Source organism: Microplitis mediator, chromosome 6, assembly GCF_029852145.1.
Source record: "Microplitis mediator isolate UGA2020A chromosome 6, iyMicMedi2.1, whole genome shotgun sequence".
Taxonomy (NCBI): domain Eukaryota; kingdom Metazoa; phylum Arthropoda; class Insecta; order Hymenoptera; family Braconidae; genus Microplitis; species Microplitis mediator.
In genome coordinates, this window is record NC_079974.1 from 14522206 (window position 1) to 14545426 (window position 23221).

The 23221-nt window shown below is 28.5% G+C and overlaps 1 protein-coding gene across 1 annotated transcript in view; it reads right to left on the reverse strand.

Moving 5' to 3' along the window:
- Positions 1-2620: 2620 nt before the first annotated feature.
- Positions 2621-23221, reverse strand: part of LOC130669323 (neuroligin-1-like) — a 32463-nt gene continuing 11862 nt past the window's right edge. The window contains exons 7-10 of the mRNA XM_057472132.1: positions 15341-15605; positions 15041-15241; positions 14784-14948; positions 2621-3273 (exon numbers count right to left, since the gene is read on the reverse strand). Of these exons, the coding sequence (XP_057328115.1) occupies positions 2749-3273; positions 14784-14948; positions 15041-15241; positions 15341-15605 (1156 nt within the window). The 3' untranslated portion in view covers positions 2621-2748. The remainder of the gene's footprint in view (positions 3274-14783; positions 14949-15040; positions 15242-15340; positions 15606-23221) is intronic.

Consider the following 23221-nt stretch of genomic DNA (forward strand, 5'->3'; position numbering starts at 1 on the left):
ACAATTTTTTAATATCAATGTTATTAAATTTTTATTCTGTCAACTATCAATCAAACTTAAATCCCCAATACTTAAAAAATGTTCAAAGGTTTCGGCAGTAATTTAAAAGTATAAAGTATCAATTTGATTATTTGAGTTAAGTAATGCCATAAACGTTTCTTAATTGTAAGTGTATAACAGACTAGAGGATCAGACTACAAACCATCGATAACCAAAGTTAAGCAGCATCGGCGTTGGACATTAATTGGATGGGTGACCTCGTAGTAAAATAATTGTCGATGGTTAAAATTTTTTTTTTTTTTTTTTTATTTAATTTTAACCGACATTGATATTGATGAAGACAATAAATCCTAATTAAACTACTTAATTAATAATTTACAGATATTCTAAATGAGATTCCAAAAATGACTATATTCGTTCATGCATGATTATATATAATCATATATGATCATGTATAAACAGATCAAGTTATGTATGATCAGACCTGGCCAATTTTTGGATCTGATCATATATAGACAATTATGCATGATCATATATGATTAGGCAAAATCATTTTTTCCCGGGAATCCACATTTAGTTACATCTTTAGACGGGATCTATTGAGTGAGCTGAATCGACTGCGCCCTGGCGGATCCTAATTACGTTCAATTATGGTAAAATACCGTAGTTTACAGTAAAATACTGTATTCGACGCTAAAATACGGTATTTTCGGTAAACGTACGGTATTTAACGGCAAAAGCACCATATTTCACAGCAAAAGTACGGTATTTCTACCGTAAATTTGCAGTAAGAGAACGGCTATTTACCGTAAAATTGTGACAAGCCTACGATATTTTACCATGAGGTGAAGTATTGCACTGTAAAAATAAAAATATACGGTACTTACGGTAACCCAGTGAACACATGACCTTATTTTGACGTCATACGTAGGTCATAGCAATGTCACGACATCTGATGTAAATTTGATGTCAATCTGACGTTCTACATGACTTTAATATGATGTAAAGCTTGTGACATCATATTGATGTAAGCATGACTCTTGTACGATGTCACAGTTATGACTTATGTATTACGTACGTTTGACATAGAATCTACATCACATTGTTATGTAGTAATAAAGTCATTATCCGTATATCATAATGACGTAATTTTAAAATCATACATTTATGTCAGTAGCAAAGTCACGCTTATACGTAATGTGGATGTCACTCTTAAATCATATCTTTACATCAGTGACAAGTCAGTATTTTACGCAATGCTGATGTAATGTCCGAGTCATAGTTTTTTATCATCTATTTATTGAAATAAAACAATCATAGAATGAATTTTCAAACATGTGTAAATGTGTAAAAATAACAATTAAACGTCGAACATTTTTGGGGTCAAAGTAATCGATAAACTCGATAATAGATCATTCAGACGTTTTAGATTAAAACATTAGCGTGAGCATAAAAAAATTAACTTTATTTTTTTAAATGATATATCGAAAATATCATTTAGGATGACAAAGAAAATGTAACGACAGTTTGAACTCTTTTGCTATTATGATTTTAAAGTTTAGTATCACAATTTTTTAATCGATTGAATTTCATACGATTTTGTGAAATTATTTAATGTTTCGCAAAATTTTATATAAGATTTTTTAAATTTCACATCACAACAAAAAATTAAAAAATTTGATGAAACTTAATGAAATTTTATACAATTATCATCAAGGTCGACAAATATTGCTTCTATAAAATTTCATATAAGTTCATGGAGTTTTTTTAATTTTGTAAAAATCCATCACGAAAACTTATTAACTATGTCTTTTCCGGCATTTCACTCTAAATACATCAATTAAGCACGAGATTTGAACTCTCGTGATGTGGACCAGTGAGCAACGTTCAGGACTACCAGCCAAGAGGAGCCGTGTTCGAACCCAGCAGACGCCCAGGATTTTTTCATCATTTAACGTTATCTAATCTTGTTTCAGAATTCACAATGCGTTCGCGCGGTAATAATCAAATCAAAAATTCGGTATTTCATTTTATTTTTTTCTTTTTCAAAATATTTTTTCCGAATTGATAATTATGACATCACCCACATGTCATATTGACGTCATAGAAGGTCACACAGACATCACATTTACATCATGCATACGTCATTAGTTTTACATCATAATCTTACGTAAAAAAGTGGGAAATAATGAGTCACACCTGACTCATTCGTGACTTATATCTTACGTAAATGATGACATAGCGTAACGTCACTCTGACGTCAAATTTACGTCAATGTGTTTACTGGGTAAGAATGCCGCAAATTACGGAAAATTGCCGTATTTTACCGTAATTAACTATAGAATACCGAAAATTTCCGTATATTACTGTAAATTGCCGTAGAAATACAGCAATTTAGATTAATGACGACAAGTGCAGTAAATTACCGTAATTTGGATCTGCCAGGATGGCTAGTACTATTGAATTATATTGGTAACAGTATATCCAGACATATTATCGATAGTATACAGGGAATGCTACTGACTCATATCCATGAAATTTTGAGTCCAGCATAAGCCTTCGTATGTTGATTTTCGTTACAAAGGATGCTTTTTAGTTTTGTTGCTGATAAAATAATTAATTTTTTTCCACTTAATCAATATTTTATTGTATGTACAAATTTGATTTATAGAAAACACAATAATATTCTACAAAGGACATTAGTGATATAATAAATAAATGAAAATGATCACAAATTTTTCATTCAGTTTAATGATTATCTACTGAGTTTTCTTCAAGATCTGGATCCTCATTGATGATAGATATATCTCTAATAGAAGGTTTTCGTGACCTCCAACCTTCATGTGGGACTGGAGATGCTGCTGTTTTTGTAAGAAGTTTAGGACCAGCTAATGAAATAACAATAGCACCGGTTGGTGCAGTTAAAAGAATCGAAAGAATACACAGAGTAAGAGTTGTCTCTGCATATCGCACTTGTTCACTGTCATTCTTGTCAATTTGGTCTAAAGTAACCGGTCCCAAAGCGGCTTGGACAGTTGCTTTAGCCATACATGCAAAGGCAATAAATATTTTTTCCTTAGCATTAAGTTTTGATTTGACACCCACAAGGAATGTTACTACAATTCGCAGAATTATTGCAGTTAAAAGACAAGCAATGCTGAAATAAATTGTTTCACCTTTTAATTCATTTATTTTAATTTGTGTTCCAGTTAAACCAAATAAAATTGGTTCAAATATCATCCAAAATATTTCAAAAGCGATTGCTACTGGATTCTGTAAAAAAAAAAATTAAAAAATTTGAAATATTTATCTTAAGATGAATATAGAAAGAAGACTTTGACGCATATAAATAGCTTTAGTAGGTCATCTCTACAAACTACTACTCTCGTCTGACATTAGTTATTCGTACAATCTTCGATACAAGCCGACATGAATAAATCGTCAAGTTCCGCTAAGCTTTACTGTACTTTAAGTACACTAAACAGAGCAGGAATTTAAAATTTCGGTGCAGATATGATGAAAAGGTTGTAAAAACTTGATCCTAAAAGACTAGTTTGTACAAATCGTATGAAAAGTAAAAAAATGTTGGATTTCAGACTTCTATACGATAATTATACTTTAAAGGAACTAAACATGTTTTAATAATAGATTGACTAGAAGTTATGATAAGAATTTCAGAGTTGGATGCAGTATTATTAAGTCATATGACTAGGTGCGATGATACAACGATGATGCCAACTGATATAGAACGATGTAAACTGTATGGTTTTTTTATTGTAATATAAAGATACTGTAAAACCATATTGTGAAGGAGTCCGTGTGTTTATATTATAAATTTATTAAGAACGATTATGGTGATAAAACCGTAAAGCAATAGTAAGAATTATAGTATGGTTCAAAAAGATTATGTCAATTACTTTAGAAAAGTTAGAAGTTGATGGAACGGTTGACAAGTAAGGAAAATTAGCTACAGGTATGATCTCATTGAAACTCAAAACAAGTTTGAACCAACAACTATTTGGCGTGTAGTGGTTGAGACGCATAGCTAGTTATCGAGATGGGTAGTTTGTTCTTTGCACAGTTAGAACGAAAGTGTATACCCTGATAGCCACATTTTAAATATAATTGCTCAGCAAGTTCTGCAGTGAAACACTTTCGGCTAACTTAACGATAAGTTTCTGGCAAGCCTCGGCTGGATAATACTTGCGTGCAAGTTGATGCAAATCAACTGCCGTCATCTGAATGTAATCTGACAGAAGAACTTGCCGTCAATTTGAAGTGAAACTTTCAATCAACTTAACGTCATTGTCTGACAGTAACACTTGTAATCAAATTGAATTCAACTGCTTGCTCTCCAACACTTTCCTTTAAATTGGCTTCGGAATACGGCAGTAGCTTGAAGTTAACTTGTGGTTAAGGTGGCTATCAGGGCAGGGCCATTTTTCAAAAAATTTTCGAAGTTTTGCTGACGATCGGTATAACTGACTTCCCCTATGAATTTACCAATATCATATAAGTGTTTTGGCGGATTGATCATGTTTGAGAATTCGTACGAATCGTTATTTCATTATCGTGAATGAATTGAAACAGTTAAATGTGCATTACTTGATGTGTTATTTAATATACGAATGGTTAAGTAAAATTCAAATTATACATTGAAAATAATAGAGATCAATGTCCAATAGAATAATTTCACTATGCCTTAATTAGGGTAGAAGTATCGTTTTTGGCCACTTTAGGGCCAGTTTTGGCCACTTAAAAATTTTGAATAAAATAATTTGTAAAATACGCAATAACGTAATTAATTTTTTTAAATGTGTTTGAAGATATTTTTATCACCCGATGAAAAAAGATTTTATACAATTGTATAGAATTATATATCAATTATATATGGACTATATATAACTATATATAGACTATATATAATTGGATAGAAAAAATGGCCCGATCCAATTCTATACAATTTGTATAGAAATTGTATACAATTCTATACAAATTGCATACAATTCTATATAATTATATACAATTCTATATATTGCAATTATATAGAATTGTATATAATTACATAAAATTGTATATAATTGTATATAATTTGTATAAAATTGTATATAATTATATAGACTTGTGTACAATTTGTATAGAATTGTATACAATTTCTATACAGTTGTATACGATTGGATCGGGCCATTTTTTGTATATAATTTTATACAATTGTATAAAATCTTTTTTCATCGGGCACACCATTACAATGAAATTTTTTTTTAATACGTTTTCATTATTGAAAATAAAGTATTAAATGTCCAAAAATAGAGCAGTGGCCACAAATGGTACTTCTACCTTATATAATTATTATTTAAAATATTATACCGAATTAAATATAGGCATATATAAAATCAATTATATATATTAGGATGTTCGTTACTTTCCAAACCTACACGGAAAAATTGAAACCCGACTGGTTCGTGAGCAGCACACGACTGAGTCGTGTGCACACGGAAAGAAATGTATGGTACTTATCACCATACTCTTATTACAGTATTGCAGCAAGTACCATAAGTATGGCGTTATTCACCATACTGTATAATACAGAAAATTTTGTGTAGCTTACATGTCTGTATAGCAGAATTGACCAGATAAGTATGGGCTTGAGGCCCATACTACATTGAAGAAACGGCAATGCCACTAGGGCATTCCGCAATAGATCTTTGTGCGCTCCCTGATTAAACAAAATGATTAAAAATGACTTCACACGTTAAATGTCCATAAGAGACAGGATTAGAAATGATTTGAGGGATTAAAAAGTATTTAAAATGATTAAAAAACAAATCATTTTAAATCATTTTTAATCATTTTGTTTAATCAGGGCTAGTCAATACACTATCGGATTACTAGCAATACCGCATAGATGTAGCTGCAATACTTCGTCGATAAATAAATAAAAATATATTTATGTAAACAAGTGATCACAGGTTATATTAGGAAATAATTCTTATTTGAAATATATGTGAATTGTTAGTTGTGTTTTTTTTTAAACCATTCTGTAAGTATAATTTATTAAATTAGATAATATTAAAAATTTATTAAATTGTTTTTTTTTTTTATTTATATCTAAGAAAAAACTAACCTAAACTTCTGTCTTTATTTTTTTTTTCCAAAATTTAGTCCAGTCATGACCGAACAGTCATTTGAAAACTGTAAGTTTATAATTGTATTAATAATTTCTTCTTTATACTGTTTCGCGATTTTTTTTCTTTTTTTATATTCACGAATAATTTACGAGATTTTCATATTTTGATATTTTTTATATTCATCGTTAACTATTTTTTGTTTTTAACTTGTTTCATATCTGTTGTTGTCATTTGTAGTACCTTCCTACTGGAATAACAAACGTGTCAAGTACCTCATTTGTAAAATATATGGGCCAAGAATTGATGAAAAGTACAGTATTAATGATGCCCTCTGAAAATGGTCCATTATTCTATTATAATCATTATATATTTTTGGAATCTATTAAAAAATTAATTTTAGTCGTCACTTGTATTGAGGAGTATTTTTTTGATGAACACTATCAAGCATATGAAGTTACTCTTGATCACAAAAAATGGTTTTGTTTATTTTATTCTGATTTAAAGGTTTGTAGTTTTGTAAGATGTGTAATGGGCGGAAATGGAAAGAGTTATATACCTAAACGCTGGATATAATTAATATTGATACTTATAGTTAGCTATAATTTTTTTTGTATAATCTGTACTATTGTTAATGATATAATGACTATAAAAACTAATCAAATGAAATAAAATAAATATAAATATATAAATTTTAAAAAATTTATACTTTGATTTTTAATTGATTTTTTTAATTTAAAAAAAAAATGATCCCTCATACCTGAAACGTTAAATTTACTATAAAAAAAAGTGCATGTTAAAATATAAAAAATATTTATTCTTCATATAAAAGAAAATTCATATTAAAAATACATACCAAATATAGTTATGAATATATAAAAAAAAAGTATATAAAAAATACATTTTTTATATAAATTTTATATATTTTTTTTTCTAACTTGTTGGTTACAGTAAAAATATAATTTTTATATATATTTTTTATATTTCCATTATTGTATTTTTTATATATTTGAAATATATTGTTTATATAATTTTTTTATATTTTTATATATGTATTTTTTTATATATTCTAAGATATATTTTTAACACATTCAAAATACATTTAAAACATATACAAAATATATGAAAATCAGCTAAAGGTTAGCAATTTAAAATATATTTTTTATACATCTTTTATATATATTTATATAATTTTTATGTATTTTTAATACATTTTTTTATATGAAAAATATATTTTTGTAATACACTAATGCAAAAAATTAAAGGAGCAGAAAAATTATATAAATTTTTTAGTGATTTTTGGAAGTCTGTAACTTGGTGAAAAATGATCGTATCGAGATTAAAAAAAAAGCATTTTACAGCTTGAAATCTCTTGTTTTGATGCATTTTTTTCAAAATTTTTTAAAAGTTCCGGTTATTGCGCAAACATGAGAAATGCCGCGAGACAAAAAATTTCTAAACTTTTTTTTTTTTCCGAAGAGCCCACGGACCGCGAAAAAATTCTTTTAACTAAACGAATGCATAAAAAAATTTTAGAACACAAAAAAAAAGTTTCAATTTTTTTTTCTTCGATTTTTTTTGACATTTTTTGGAAATTTTTTATTTTTTTTGTCATTTCCTTGCATTTGCTGAGTCACCAACGCAAAAATTTGAGAAAAGTCGAAAAAAAAAAAATTTTTTCATTTTGATTATGATTACACAATTAAAGGAACAAAACTTGCTCATTTAATTGTTTAGCTAAACTTTGATCGATGATTCCCAAAAAACGGTTCGATAGATCAATTTAAAAATTTACAGGGGTCTTGGGGGTACATTAAGCTAAAAAAGTCCCTGACAACATTATTTTTTTCATCGATATTTGCAGAGTAGCGGTTGATTTACTAAAAAACCAAAAAAAGTCATTTTTTTGTACTTACTTCTAATGGTTGTTAAAAATAAAAAAAATTTTTTTTTTTTAAAAATGATGACAGGGTCTTTTAGGGAATTTATTCAAGTTTTCACCGCCGCCCTTCAACTTTATGTGCGATCATTGGTACCTGAAATATCGATGATTAAAGCCAAAAAGATCATTTTCTGTTTGAAGGCTGATATCTCTGCGACAAATCGTCCTACGAGGTTAAAAAAAAACCAAATTGAAGCTGAATAAATTTGCTAAACGAACTATGCATTCGTTTAGTTGAAAGAATTTTTTCGCGGTCCGTGGGCTCTTCGGAAAAAAAAAAAAAAATTTAGAAATTTTTTGTCTCGCGGCATTTCTCATGTTTGCGCAATAACCGGAGCTTTTAAAAAATTTTGAAAAAAATGCACCAAAACTAGAGATTCAAGCTATAAAATACTTTTTTTTAAATCTCGATACGATCATTTTTCACCAAGTTACAGACTTCCAAAAATCACTAAAAAATTTATAAAATTTTTCTGCTCCTTTAATTTTTTGCATTAGTGTATTTTAACATATATTTTTTTTATAAATTTTTTTCATCGGAGTATAACCTATTTTTTGAATCAAATAAACTTTGGTAATACTACAATATTAGCATAAGTAATTTGACAATATTGAATAGCGTTATCTACCAGAAGCATTGTGGATACCGCCAAGCAGTATGGGTTCGACGCCCATACTGACATAGGCTCATCCGCCATGACTATCGTGAATGTTACCATTCCCGTGATGGTCAAATCATCTATACTCACAATTTTTAAACGAATGAAAAAATCTTTGCTACCATACAGTATAGTAGAATCGACCATACAACATAGTGGTATCCGCGAAAAATTTCTTTCCGTGCAAGAAAAAATAAGGGCAAGCACACGACTGGTTCTGGTGCGCACTCGAACCAGTCGTGTCTAGCATCGTACTCAGTCTGGTGCAGCACCCGAATTGCAGCACCGTACTCAGTCGTGTGCAGAACAATACTGATTCGTGTGTGCACATGAACCAGTCGTGTCTAGCACCGTACCCAGTCTGGTGCTGCCGTTGTTGCCATTCGGGTGGCGCACCAGACTGAGTACGGTGCTAGACACGACTGGTTCGGGTGCAACACCGTACTCAGTCTGGTGCTGCTCAAGACTCATTCTGGTGCAACACTGTAACCACTCGTGTGCTACACTCGAACGGTTTCTGTTATAACTGAGTTTGGTGAAAGAAAGTCAACAAATTTTAAACGCAGAAAATCAATATTTCAAAATACTTTAAATATTTCAAATATATTAAACATCAGCTGCAGTTTAGTTATCGGTTGCGATGCAAGAGTTCTTCAAATGATTCTCGTTACGACAAAGGTCAATCAACTCTTACAATCGCTCGTGATATACCCGGATTCTTTATGTACGCATCACTTCTGCCCATAAATCCACAGGATACTTTTAATGAAATTAATTATCTTACTTACAAAAATCGTACGATAAAAACAAATGTTGTGTTAATGATACCGGATGATGTTGGTCCAGAATTATTATTGATGTTCAAAATAATAGAACTTGATAGTAATAAATTGTATGTTATTACAAAAAAAATAACTGACTATTGTTATTACGATGAACACTATCAAGCATTTAGACTCCATAAGAGTGCTGTTGATAGTGCGCCATTTGGGCGTTGTTTAACGATGGAAGATCTTGAATTTTGTTCGGTTACACGTATTATTCAAATCGGTAATGGTTATCATTTCATACCAAAACGTTGGGTATAAATTTTTATTTTTATAGTAAAGAAATAATATAATAATTGTATAATCTTATGTATTTTATGAATAAATTTCAATGACAAACAATCTAAATTACAATTAGTTAGTTTAAGTCAATTTTTTTCATCTAATTCCTATCATAAAAACCTCTTTTATATAATAATCGTGAACGCTACTAAAAGGCAGTGTTAAATTTTGCTGGTGAAAATTTCAAAAATCATACTGTCAATTATATAACTGTGTAGATTACTATAATTTCGAACAGTAACTGTTCGAGTGTAGCACACGAGTGGTTACGGTGTTGCACCAGAATGAGTCGTGAGCAGCACCAGACTGAGTACGGTGTTGCAATTCGGGTGCTGCACCAGACTGAGTACGGTGCTAGACACGACTGGTTCGGGTGCGCACCAGAACCAGTCGTGTGCTTGCCTTTATTTTTTCTTGCACACGAACCAGTCGGATTTCAATTTTTCCGTATACGCGCTTTCAATTTTTCGATAAACCTATCTGTTTAAGAGATATTTAAGCTCTAAGTTGAAAGAAAACTTTCACAAAACAACTTAAAATTTTGCTTTAATGATATAAACATTCTTTATATTTCGAGCGCAAATATCTCTTAAACGGGCAGGTTTATCGAAAAAATGAAAGCGCGTAGGTTTTGAACGTAACGAACATCCTAGTATATTTAATTGATTTTATATATGCCTATATTTAATTCGGTATAATATTTTAAATAATAATTATATAATTAAGGCATAGTGAAATTATTCTATTGGACATTGATCACTATTAGTTGCAATGTATAATTTGAATTTTACTTTACCACTGGTATATTTAATAACATATTAAGTAATGCACATTTAACTGTTTCAATTCATTCACGATAATGAAATTACAGCAATTCTTACAAATTTTCAAACATGATCAATCCGCCAAAACACTTATATGATATTGGTAAATTTAAAGAGGAAGCCTGTAATACCGATCGTCAGCAAAATTTTCTGAAAAATGGCATTTCGTAAAAAATACAATTCATAAAAATTTTCTTTCGTGGTTTTAATATTTGAGAGGTAGTCAATTTCTGAAATACTGACCTTCTAAATGTTGTTAATTCTTTATTAAGAAAGAACGAATATTGTAAAATCTGAGTATGTGTTAAAACACGGAGAAAAATATTGGCTTGAAACCTACCAATTTTTATTATGCTATCGACTAAACTTGAAACAGGAAGGGAAGCATCCAAAAAATTATTACGCTCATACGAAAAATCATTATGCTGTACAGCATATGATACGTATCATAATATACTTACTACGTGCGAGACATTTATCGATAAGATTTAATAATAATTACTTCCATACTCTCTTAACATGAATCAGTGAAAATTTCATTAATTACGGTAGTGAAGCTATATTCACTTTATAATCAGTGTATTTAAATAACAAATTAGTGAATTCTCACTAATAAATTTAGTACTAAAATTTTCACTAGCAAATTAGTGATTTTCACTACTGAACTAGCGATATTTTCATAATTTCTACAAGTGTAACTGTTATTCACTTCTTAATTTGTGAATTTTACAATTTCACTAGTAACTTTAACTAGCAAATAATTAAATATTTTATTAGATATAAATATAATTAATAATTATGGTGCTATTTTTTAAAATTTTAATAAAAAACTTTCAAAATAAAAAAAATAGAAGTACTGAACAATAATATATTCATATGAAGAGTACGTCAATCATAACATCACGGATTTTTTATTTCTTCATCAGTTATTGTTTGGTATCATAACGAATATACTATTTACACTCACGCGAGCACATGCGTAGGTCAGCGCAGTGGATAGCATAAAAGACTGTGAATCGGAAGGATGCAGGTTCGAGCCCAGCAGTCACCGGGATTTTTTTATCAATCAAAATCATGTATACTTCCTCTAAGGAATTATTCTAATCCACTGATCACATTTCGGATCTAATTACAAGTGTCTTATATTTTTTTTCGCAATATAATATTTTTTTTCACCGATGAAATCAGTGGATTCCCATATTCACTTTTCAATTTAGTGGATTCTCATACTCACTTATCAAATCAGTGAATTCTAATATTCACATATTCATTTAGTGAATATTCACTAATTCTGCGTGGTACGATTGTAGCATTGACAATTAGTGAATATTCACTTGAAATTAGTGAAAAATCACTAATTCTAATTTAGAGAGTACACTATAATAATTGTGATGCAGCATAATAATTTTTCATAAGAACATAATAATTTTTTGGATGCTTCCCTTCCTGTTTCAAGTTTGGTTGACAGCATAATAAAAATTGATAGGTTTTGAGCCAACATTTTTTTCCGTGTATAAAGATTAGAAATTCTATGTTTTGGACAAGGTAGTTATTCGTGATAGTGAATTATGAACCATCTTCATTTCTTTCATTCTGAGCTATGATTTTCTGAAGTTGTAATAATTCTGAAATTTATACTTTTAATCGTTTGCCTGCATGCCTTTTATTGATATTTAAATTAACGCGATAACTCATTTTACAGCAAAATTCAAATGTGCTATAATTATGTTTAGTTAAGTGTCTCGGTCATGTTTGCGATGTTGTCACGTTTTCACATTCAATCATATTCTGGCTTCAATATTAGCGTTAATTTCTCTGATTTTTATTTATTTATTTTTTTTTTCATAAACAATTTTGTATAAGTACTATATATTATTTGCCCATGTGCTCCTTACGTACCCGGGAAAAAAAGATTTTATATTATCATATATAATCATATATGTTCGTATACAATTTATATATGATCATATAAGAAATATATAAAAATTATATATGATTACATAAAAGCTTGTATGATCTTATAAAGTTCTTATAAGAATTAATATACTCTCGTGAGGACTTTTTAAAAATTGATATGACTTATATAAAGTTATATATAACTTTATAAAAGTACTAGATAAAGTTTTATATGCTTATATATAATTGTATATGATAAAAGTTTATATAGTTTTATATAATCATATAAGATTTTATATAACCGTATTACTCTTTCGTAATCATACAAATTTATTTATAACTTCATATAAAATCACATAAATTTTTATTAATTATCTGAATTCTTTGAAGAATTTTATAAGGTCATATAAGATTTCATATGATCATATATAACTTCATATGAAGTTACATCGAATTTTATAAAAATTTTATAAGATTATACGAATTATTGTAAGAATTTTATAAGATCATATGAGTATTTATATAATCGTATATGACTGCATATAATTTATAACATTTTATCTGGTAATGATATAAACTTATATATAACTTTATAAAAAATCATATAAAATCCTTATAAAATTATATGAATTCTTATAAGAATTTTATCAGATCGTATGAGCTTTTATATGATCATATATGATTATATATAAGCATATGAAACTTTACCTGGTATTGTTATAAAGTTATATATAACTTTATATAAAATCACACCAATTTTTATAACATTCTTATAAGATCATGTGAATCCTTATAAGAATTTTATTAGATTATGTAAGCTTTCATATAATCATATATAAACACATATGATTCTATAAGAACTTTTTCTCGGGTTTATATAAAATCACATCAATTTTTATAAAATCCTTATAAAACTATATAAATTCTTATAAGATTTTTATAAGATCATATGAACTTTTATATGATCATATATAATTATATATAAGCATATAAAACTTTATCTAGTACTTTTATAAAGTTATATATAACTTATATAAAGTCATATCAATTTCTATAAAGTCCTTACGAGAGTATATTAATTCTTATAAGAACTTCATAAGATCATATAAGCTTTTATATAATCATATATAATTTTTATATATTTCTTATATGATCATATATTAATTGTATATGAACGTATATATTTATATATGATCATATAAAATCTTTTTTTCCCGGGTGGTATAACTTTTGAACGATTTAGTAAAAAAAATTCAAATTTTTTGAGAAGCCTTGGAAAACTTCATAGAATAGTCTGTAATTTTTTCTAGGTAAATACTGAATCTTTTAATGTCTTCCAACAATCCTTAAACAAAAATAATTTTTTCGTCAAAAAATTTTTAATAATTTTTTAATATATGAGTATGAAAAATTTTTTCGGAATAGATTTTAAATAAAATTTCAAACAATTAAAACAGTCGAAAGAACTGACATCCTTTATAATGGAATTTTAAGTTTATTAGGAATCATTTAAATTTTGTAAAAATACAATATAATTTTGGGTGTTGTATACAATATATTGTGACTGAGGTTGGTTTTTTTCTTCAGAATAATTCCTGAGTTCTTCGATATTTTTACCGAATTAATATTAACCAAAGAAAGAAATAAAAATAAATGTAGTTTGAATTCAATCCGCTAGGGAAATAATATACTGATAGAATAGACAAAATTAGAGTCTCTAGCACTCGAATCGTGTCTAACAGTGCCAAGTAAAGCTTCAAGTAGAACTCCAGTCAACTCTTGAGCGTCGGCAGATCGTTATAAACCGTCTTTTTGCTTCTTTTTTTTCTTACTCGGCCTCAATTTTTTCCAACATTCCCCTCTACTTTATTTTTCCTCTCCTTTTTCACGAGAGTAACTCTACTCAAAACGTTGACGCGTTGGCAATAAATATTCTTTTCTGTTTCTATCAGAGCCTTTGGGTTATTTCACTTTCAATATTACGTCACCCTTTACAAACCAAAAAACCCAACTATTTCCTGTACGATCAAACGATGGCTCTTTATATAGAAAACGAATAAGATATAACGCGCTGTTCTTTTTAGATTTTTCTTAATTCATTTTTTACCGTTCATCATTTCGATAGAATACATTTAAACTTAATAAGTAAGTTCAAAAAAACATGACATTTCTTTTCAACACTACAGAAGTAATCTATACTGGGTATGCTTTTAAATAAGAATACTCACATCTTCGACATCCCATCCATCGTCTTGCCAGAAGTAACAGCTAACAAATGCAGCTGCAACTACAGCGAGTGGACCGGCTCCTCCTAGCTCTATTGCTTCACTTCCAAAAACTGCGATAAGTCCACCACACAATAACATGAGAACTCTCAAAGGAACCATGAACGGCTAAAATATATAATAATTTTATTAAAATAATCAATTCATAATAATTACTTAAAAACTTTTTATTTCTTATTTTTTTTATTATATAGACATACATCCCCTTTTTCCGGAACATATTTGGCAAGATAACCCCAAAAGATACCAAAACCAAGACCTCCGATTATTGAAATTGGTCCTTGAAGAATTTGATACCATAAAGCATCGTGAGAAAACATTACACTTTTAATAATACCAAAAATCGCAACTGACGCAGCATCATCAATACCTGCAATTGCAATTATAAGAGTTGGAATTCCCTAAAAAAAAATTTAACATCATCAATAATTTTCATTTAAATATTATTATAACATTATATTTTAAAATATATGTAATATATTAATGTTTTTTTTTTTTACTTTGGCAACACCGTAACCCTTTCTACGAAGCCTGAAGAGGCATGGAACGACGACAGCTGGTGATACTGCTGCGACAATGCTTCCAATTAAAAAAGTCCATATCCAGGGTAAGTTAAGAAGATATCTCGCCGTAACTGCAACTAACGTGGCTTCCACTGTCCAAGGTACAAGCCCTAACTTTGGCATCGTTATCTTTTGTCTCTTCAGGGCATTTGGATCTAGGTCGAGGCCAGCTCGAATTAATATTATGACTAATGCAATTTTTCTGAAATTTATTAATTTTAAAATATATAATTTTAATAATTTAATTTTTTTTTTCATTAAAAAATTATTCGAAATTAGTTGGCAAATAAATAATTATACTTTTTTCATTTTTAACCTACGAAATAACACGCACCAACTTACATTTATATTTAAAATTAAAAAAAAAAAAAAAATTTTACGTATATACATAGAAGTAATGATATCATTAGAACTGTAACCGCTAGGAAATGAGTATTAGTATGGAAAATTTTTTTTAAAATTGTTAATGATATATATATATATATATATATATATATATATACATACATATCTAAAATTGAACATGATAAGACAGAAGATCAATATGTACATATATACGTAATAGTAATGAGAGTATATAAAAAGATTTTTAAAAAATAATATAAAAATGTGACTTTTTTTATCAGTTTTTGAAATAATTTTTTGTGAAATCATAATGTTTGAAAAATAATAATGATAATGATTAAAGAAAGAAAAAAAACGATAAAATTAAATGATACGAAAGTGCTATCACTAAAGAAAAAAATAAACAAACTCAACAAAAGAGAGATTGAGTGTTAACACGAGGTACCACGTGATTTGTCAATTTATATTTATTTAAATAACAATCAATTATCGATTTCAGCGCGAAAAAAAAATTGTGATAGAATCACGAGACTATTAAAAAGTCATATGTTTATTCGGCTTGACAACTCGGTAATCAATTAACACTCCCGATCCTTGTCTCCCCACTTTCTCAATTCTCCGAATCACGAGACTTTTTCAATGTCTCCCGGCTTACTAATTGTAATGTAAGACCTCAACTGACTGTAAACTCTATAGATCAACATTCACAGTTGTATAAAAACATTTGTCATTGTGTTGATCATACATTAAATTATCTGGTATTTTGTGATGGTGATGATAATGATGTAAGCGTGGGAGGTCTTAAGTTCTAAGTAGAAGATTTCACTGAAATAATTTTTGATGTGAAATATATATATATATATATATATATATATATATATTTATACACATTGTTGCTGCTCGTATGTATTGCAGCGATTTGTTACATAACATTTTCAAGTACATCCTTACTTGTATAATGTATATATAATTTTTGAATTGTTTATAGTCTATTAGCTTTCCCCCCAAATATTTTTTATAAAAAATATCGCTAAACTATTAAAATTTTTTTTTATTTTCAAAAATAATTATCATTAAAATTTAATTCAATTTATTTATTATTCTCAAATATTAATTTTTAAAAAAATTAAGAAAATTAAAGCATCCCTCGCAGATTTGAATCACGGTGGAAACACGGTGGGTTTGTTCCATTGTACCACTGTGATTACGCGGTGTATCCACCGTGATTCCACGGTGGCTTTGCCACCGTGTATACACGGTGTTTTCACTGTGATTACCCGGTGGATACACCGTGGAACCACGGTGGTGAAATAGCACAAAGCCACCGTGGGATCACGGTGGGTACACCGCGTAATCACAGTGGGAACACCGTGTATACACAGTAGTCAAGCCACCGTGAAATCACGGTGAATACACCGCGTAATCACAGTGGATACACTGTGTATACCCGGTGGTAAAATGGAACAAACCCACCGTGTAACCACGGTGGATTCACGGTGTTTACACTTCCACGGTGTTTCCACCGTGATTCAAATCTGCGAGGGATAAGCTTTAACGAAAATACAATATGACTGTTCAAAAATATATGTTATATGTGATTAATCAAGATATTGAGTAGAATTTAAATTCGAAAAAATTGTAAAATACAGTTCTTTTTTTTTCTTTTTCAAAGTATTCAATATTTTTTGATAATTAAAGGTTTATCAAAATCTTGACAATAAATTTCAAGTATTTAAATAATGATTTAAAAGAAAAAAAAAAGTATTTTCAACTATACCCGTGGTTTTTTGAATGACTACCATCTACAAAATTAATATTATTGTCAATTATTCGACTTATGGATATTAAAAAAAAAAAAAAAAAAAAAAATTAAATTAAATAAACAACATTGTGATTTAAATCTTTATGAATTTGTGTTTCGAAAATTGAAATTGAAAAAAATAATTACAAATTAAACGCGAATTAAACTCGGAGAGGAAAATTTTTTATTTACTTAATCCCCTCGGAGTGAAGTTCACTCTAAAGGAAAGTTTATTTCAACATTAAATCTCTAAAACGGAGTGAATGGGGATTGAAATGAAATTCACATCACTCAGAAATCATTTTGCTGAAAAAAAAACTCGGTATTTATTTCGTACGCGGAGTGAACTTTTCAAAATCTCCGGAACACCGAGTCAATATGAAGAAATTCATCATTCATCATAAAATCATATTCATATTTTATATATATGACTAAGTTTAACTTGTTACCCTAGCTGACCTGAGTTACCGTAAATTCACGGTACTTTTACCGTAAATCTACCGTAGAATACCGTAAAATTCGAGTAGATTTACCGTAAATTACGGTAAATCCACCATAAATTACGGTAAACCCACCGTAAATTGCGGTAAATCCACCGTAATTTACGGTAAATCGGTACTTTACGGTGGATTACCGTAAATTACGGCGGGTATACCGTAAATTTACCGTCGAATACGATAAATCTACCGTAAAAAAATTCGGGTGGATTACCGAATTACCGTAATTTACGGTAAATCCACCGTAAATTACGGAAAATACACCGTAAATTACGGTAAAATCACCGTAAAGTTCGGTAAATCCACCGTAAATTACGGTAAATCCACCGTAATTTACGGTAAATCGGTATTTTATGGTGGATTACCGTAATTTACAGTGGGTTTACCGTAATTTACCGTAATTTGGGTCCGTTAGGGTAATAACTGCAAATAATTTACTTTAAAATTCAAGAAACATTTTTATCAGTATAGAAATAGTTTATTAGTTAAGAATGAATGCTGTAACTTTTCTGACATATGTCACAACAAATAACATAGAAATCAATTATTAATAAACATAAATTACTATTGCATCCAAAGAAAAATTGTTGCATAGAATTTTACAGTTTTTACAATAGTTTTAATTTTTTCAACCAGTACTTCTTCATATTTTCAACCAAAAAGATCTTTAGAAATAAGAATCAGCAATAACTAATTTAGATTTCAGGCAACAAAGTGATGGAATTCTAAGATGTTTTAAAGAGAAAGAATAATATGTACGCATAAAATGCTCACGTTAAAAGCGAACCGTTAAAATGTATTCTTCCTTAGACTTTTTGATTCGGTACATTTTCTTTTTTTTCTTAGCTAATGTTTTCTTTTTCATTTACTCATTATTTTTTGCACACCTCAAGCGTGAAAGCGCTGAGCACTGTTAAAAAAGTTGTTTGAATTTTCAAAATATTGTATATAACGCAATAAACACATATATTTGTGCTTGAAATTTCATTACTAATTTCATATAGAATTTAAAATACATGTTTTTGAATTTTCAAATTAGCACTTTGGATTTTCAAATACTTCTTTTTGAATTTTCAAATACAAGTTTTTTAATATTCAAATACTTTTTTTTTAATATTTAAATACTTTTTTTCGAATTTTCAAATACTCTTTTTTTAATTTTCAAATACTCTCTTTTTAATTTTTAAATAAATGTATTTGAAAATCTGAAGCGTCTATTGGAAAATTCAAAAGCGTGTATTTTAAATTCTATACGATCGTTACAATGAAATTTCAAACACAATTGTATGTGTTTATTGCGTTATATACAATGTTTTGAAAATTCAAACAATTATTTTAACAGTGTATATCACATTTAATACTGTATCATTTTATCATTTATCACACTGTCAATGATGTTCGGTTCAGTCACAAGTTTTATTTACTTTACATTATTAAGGAAATAAAAACTTAACAATAATAAAGTCTGATGTACACCGTTCACATTACTCACACAGATATTACATATTTCACTACACAATCCTTGATTACTGAACGCGCAGCACGTCACGCGCAGAAATTTCATATACAAGCATTTGAATTTTCAAATAAATATTAAGAAATTTCAAATGGAATTATTAAAATTCAATATGTCTTAGAGTTTTCAATACTTGCTTTGAAAATTTAAGAAACAAAGTATAAATTTTAAGTACGTTTATTAAAATTCATATTTTTTATCTTAATTTTAAATACCAGCTTGATTATTCAATTACGTATATTAAATTTGAAGCTTTTTTTATTGGAAATACAATTCAAATATCTAGTTATGAAAATTCAATTCCTTTTGTATTGTAATTTTCAAATTATTTTTAACAGTGCAATCCTTGATTACTGAACGCGCAGCACGTCACGCGCAGAAATTTCATATACAAGCATTTGAATTTTCAAATAAATATTAAGAAATTTCAAATGGAATTATTAAAATTCAATATGTCTTAGAGTTTTCAATACTTGCTTTGAAAATTTAAGAAACAAAGTATAAATTTTAAGTACGTTTATTAAAATTCATATTTTTTATCTTAATTTTAAATACCCCGGGAAAAAATGATTTTGCCTAATCATATATGATCATGCATAATTGTCTATATATGATCAGATCCAAAAATTGGCCAGGTCTGATCATACATAACTTGATCTGTTTATACATGATCATATATGATTATATATAATCATGCATGAACGAATATAGTCATTTGTAGAATCTCATTTAGAATATCTGTAAATTATTAATTAAGTAGTTTAATTAGGATTTATTGTCTTCATCAATATCAATGTCGGTTAAAATTAAATAAAAAAAAAAAAAAAAAATTATTAACCATCGACAATTATTTTACTACGAGGTCACCCATCCAATTAATGTCCAACGCCGATGCTGCTTAACTTTGGTTATCGATGGTTTGTAGTCTGATCCTCTAGTCTGTTATACACTTACAATTAAGAAACGTTTATGGCATTACTTAACTCAAATAATCAAATTGATACTTTATACTTTTAAATTACTGCCGAAACCTTTGAACATTTTTTAAGTATTGGGGATTTAAGTTTGATTGATAGTTGACAGAATAAAAATTTAATAACATTGATATTAAAAAATTGTCATATTATTTAATATATATATATATATTTAAATATTTATAGGTTTCATATCAATGAAATCTGATCAGATTTAATCATAGACATATATAACTACATATAGGTTTATATCAGTCACGTCTGATCAGATCTAATTATATATAGGCCTATATCTAATTATATATGGGTTTGTATCAATCATGTCTGATCAGATCTAATCATGTATAGACTTATATATGATCATATATGGGGTTATAACAGCTAGGTATAATTATATCTAATTATATATAGACTTATAGATGATCAGATCTGATCATATATAGACTCATATATGGTTATATATGGAGTTATAACAGCCAGGTATGATTATATCTAATTATATATAGACTCATATATGATCAGACCTGATCATATATAGACTTGTACATGATTATATATGGGACATAACAGCCAGGTATGATCAGATCTAACTATATATAGACTTATATATAAATAGATCTGATCATATATAGACTTATGTATGATTATATATGGGGTCATAACAGCCAGGTATGATCATATCTAATTATACATAGACTTATATATAATCAGATCTGATCAGATCTAATTATATATAGACTTATATATAATCAGATCTGATTATATATAGACTTATATATGGGCTTATAACAGCCAGGTATGATCAGATCTAATTATGTATGGGGTCATATATAATTATATATAATTATATATGACCCCATATATAATCATGCATGATTATATATAACTTCATATATGATTATATATAATCATATATGATCATATATATGAACATATATAATCATATATGATTAGGCAAAATCATTTTTTCCCGGGACCAGCTTGATTATTCAATTACGTATATTAAATTTGAAGCTTTTTTTATTGGAAATACAATTCAAATATCTAGTTATGAAAATTCAATTCCTTTTGTATTGTAATTTTCAAATTATTTTTAACAGTGAGGGTACTTTACTAATGGTTTTCCCTTTTTGACCATTTCTACACTCTTTTCATTGCACAAAAATAACTTAAATTGTATACTTGCATATAAATAATTTATTAAGGGACAAATTAAACTCAAAATTGAGTCAATTTGTTCATTCATTGATTTTAAATAAATTTTATTAATCCAAGAAACCAGTGTTGTCAATTGGTATACGTATGAATCTTCGTAAGCACGATAACTCTCGAAAGACATAATTAATCGGCCTAATTTATTTTTTTTATTAGCTTTGTAATTTTTATTGCAAGACCCTTTTTGAAAATCACGGTCTAAATTATAATTAAATAATCTTAAAACATAATTTAACATTAAATTCTTGTATATACATGAAATGTTCTAGCTTTTTCTCTTTCTACCTCTATCTGTCTCTCTTCTTTCTTTCCATGTATTTATCTATCTAAATTGTACTGACAATGAAATTAGCGTGACAGTCGTAAAAGAAAGTGGTGATGTCTAAGCAAAAAGCAGATTATTCGAAAAAATAATTTTTTTTTTTTGCACGACTCATCATGCGAAGCATCAGTGTGCTTTACGATCGAAAAATATTTTTCGCCTCACTTCGGCAACTATTTCAATTATTATACCCTTGTTAGTTCACGGAATTAAGATATTTCGCATACTATTTTGAAGATAATTTAATGGAGATTAATTCCATACTTTTCAAAAATTTATTTAGTTCAATAAAAACGAAAAAAACATCAAAATAGTTTAAAAAAATTTCCTGTCCGTCAAGTATGGAATCCGTATACATGATAACTTGCAAAAAAATGCAGTAATTGAATCAAATTTTTTAACTTCCCGCTAAGAAAATTGTAAATTTTCAAAAATTCGGGAAGTTATTGGTTTCGGTCAGATTTACGAAAATCGAATTTCCATCAGATGTCGACGTTTCGAGGTCCTAGGAAGCTATCCTGACTAATTTCACGATGATGTCCGAGTGTATGTATGTGTGTACGTATGTACGTATGCATGTATGTAAATATTCATAACTCTTGAACGGATGAACCGATTTTGATCGTTGAGGTGTCATTCGACGCGGCTTGTTAATGTCTTGAAGCCGTAAAAATTTGAACTTAATCGGTACGGTGCGTTCAGAGATATTTCAAAAATAAAATTTTTTGGAAAATGTTTTATTTGGATAACTTTTAATTTGCTCGATGGATTGATTCCAAAATCTAACCAGCTCTAAAACTCTATAAGCCGCGTCGAATGCCACCTCAACCGTCAAAATCGGTTAATTCGTTCGCGAGATATCGTGGGAGAAGGAAATGCTAAAAAATGGTTTTTTACAAAACAATGGCATACAAAAGTATTTGCGAGCTCGAAGAGCTCGAAAATGTATTCACAATAATGTTTTCGAGCTCAACGAGCTCGAAAACAGCGGGAAGTTTTGGGGCTGGCCCGCAGGGTCAACTGACAGACCGATTTTTTTTTTTTAATTCTTTGAAAGAATTGTAAGTCTCATATTGCAAATGGCTAAGTAACTCAGTGTCGTTTAATTATAATTAATAAAATAATAAAAACGGCTGTATAACTATATC